Source organism: Gekko japonicus, unplaced genomic scaffold (assembly GCF_001447785.1).
Source record: "Gekko japonicus isolate JY-2015 unplaced genomic scaffold, Gekko_japonicus_V1.1 scaffold52, whole genome shotgun sequence".
Classification (NCBI taxonomy): domain Eukaryota; kingdom Metazoa; phylum Chordata; class Lepidosauria; order Squamata; family Gekkonidae; genus Gekko; species Gekko japonicus.
Genome location: NW_015168653.1, coordinates 949,419 through 950,513, shown reverse-complemented (window position 1 = coordinate 950,513; position 1,095 = coordinate 949,419). Strand labels below are relative to the sequence as shown.

General features: G+C 73.3%; 1 protein-coding gene across 1 annotated transcript in view; it reads right to left on the bottom strand.

Moving 5' to 3' along the window:
• ZIC5 (Zic family member 5) overlaps positions 1-1,045 on the bottom strand; it is a 5,539-nt gene extending 4,494 nt beyond the window's left edge. Inside the window, exon 1 of the mRNA XM_015415094.1 lies at positions 356-1,045. Within this exon, the coding sequence (XP_015270580.1) occupies positions 356-1,045 (690 nt within the window). The remainder of the gene's footprint in view (positions 1-355) is intronic.
• Positions 1,046-1,095: the final 50 nt, after the last annotated feature.

Below are 1,095 nucleotides of genomic sequence, written 5' to 3'. Positions count from 1 at the left end.
CACGCAAAGCCCCCGGAATAAGCGTCCCCCCCCCCCAAGAGTCCGCCAAGCTCTGCCGCCGGAATGTCTTTTGGACCACCTCCGCCCCAATCTCTTGTCGACGAAACAAGGGTCCCTCTCTTCCCCCCTCCCCTGCTTCCACCCCAGGGTTTGGCCCCAGGGCCGGAGAGGCGAAGCGGCGCCCTTCTGCTTTCCCGCCGCCCGGAGGCGAGAGAGCCAGCTGGTCTCCTCCCTCGCGGAGGTTTCAGCCCCCTTGTCGCCCTGGGGCCGCTGCGGGAGTTGGCGAGCCTGGGAAAGCTTGTGCCCGGGCCCTTTAGCCGAGCAGGGGCGCCCCTCCTCCCCGGGCCGCGCAGGCCAAGCGAGCGGGCCTGAGGTTCTCGGAGCGGGCGAAGACCTTGCCGCAGCCGGGGAAGGGGCAGGGGAAGGGCTTCTCGCCGGTGTGGACGCGGATGTGGTTGATGAGCTTGTACTTGGCCTTAAAGGGCTTCCCCTGGCGGGGGCACTCCTCCCAGAAGCACACGTGGCTGCTCTGCTCCGGGCCCCCGACGTGCTCCACCGTGACGTGGCTGACCAGCTCGTGCATGGTGCCGTAGGTCTTGGAGCAGCAGGGCGCCCCTGCCGTCCCCGGGACCCCCCCGGCCGGAGGGCCCTCCAGCCACTTGCAGATCAGCTCCTGCTTGATCGGCTGCCGCATGTAGCGCAGGAAGGCCGCCGCCGCCGGGTGGGGGGGCTGCGAGCCCGGGGGAGGAGGAGGAGGAGGTGCCCCCGACGCCGGGTGCTGCTGCTGCTGCAGGGCCGCCGCCGCTGCCAAGTAGGCCGGCGGCGCGGGGCCGAAGGGCGCCTCAGAGGCGGCCGCGGAGGAGGTGCGGAAAGGCTCGACGCGCCCGTAGAACTCGGCCGCCGCCGCCGCTGCCGCCGCCACGGCCAACCCGAGGCGCATCTGCCCGTTGAGCGGCGGCGGCGGGGGTTCGTGCAGGGCCGGGAAGACGGCGGCCGCCGGGGCCTCCCCGCCCGCCCCGTAGGTGCCGGCCGAGGAGATGAACATGGGCGAGCTGGCCGGCGGCGGCGCCTGGGGGGGCTCGGCCCGCTCCCGCC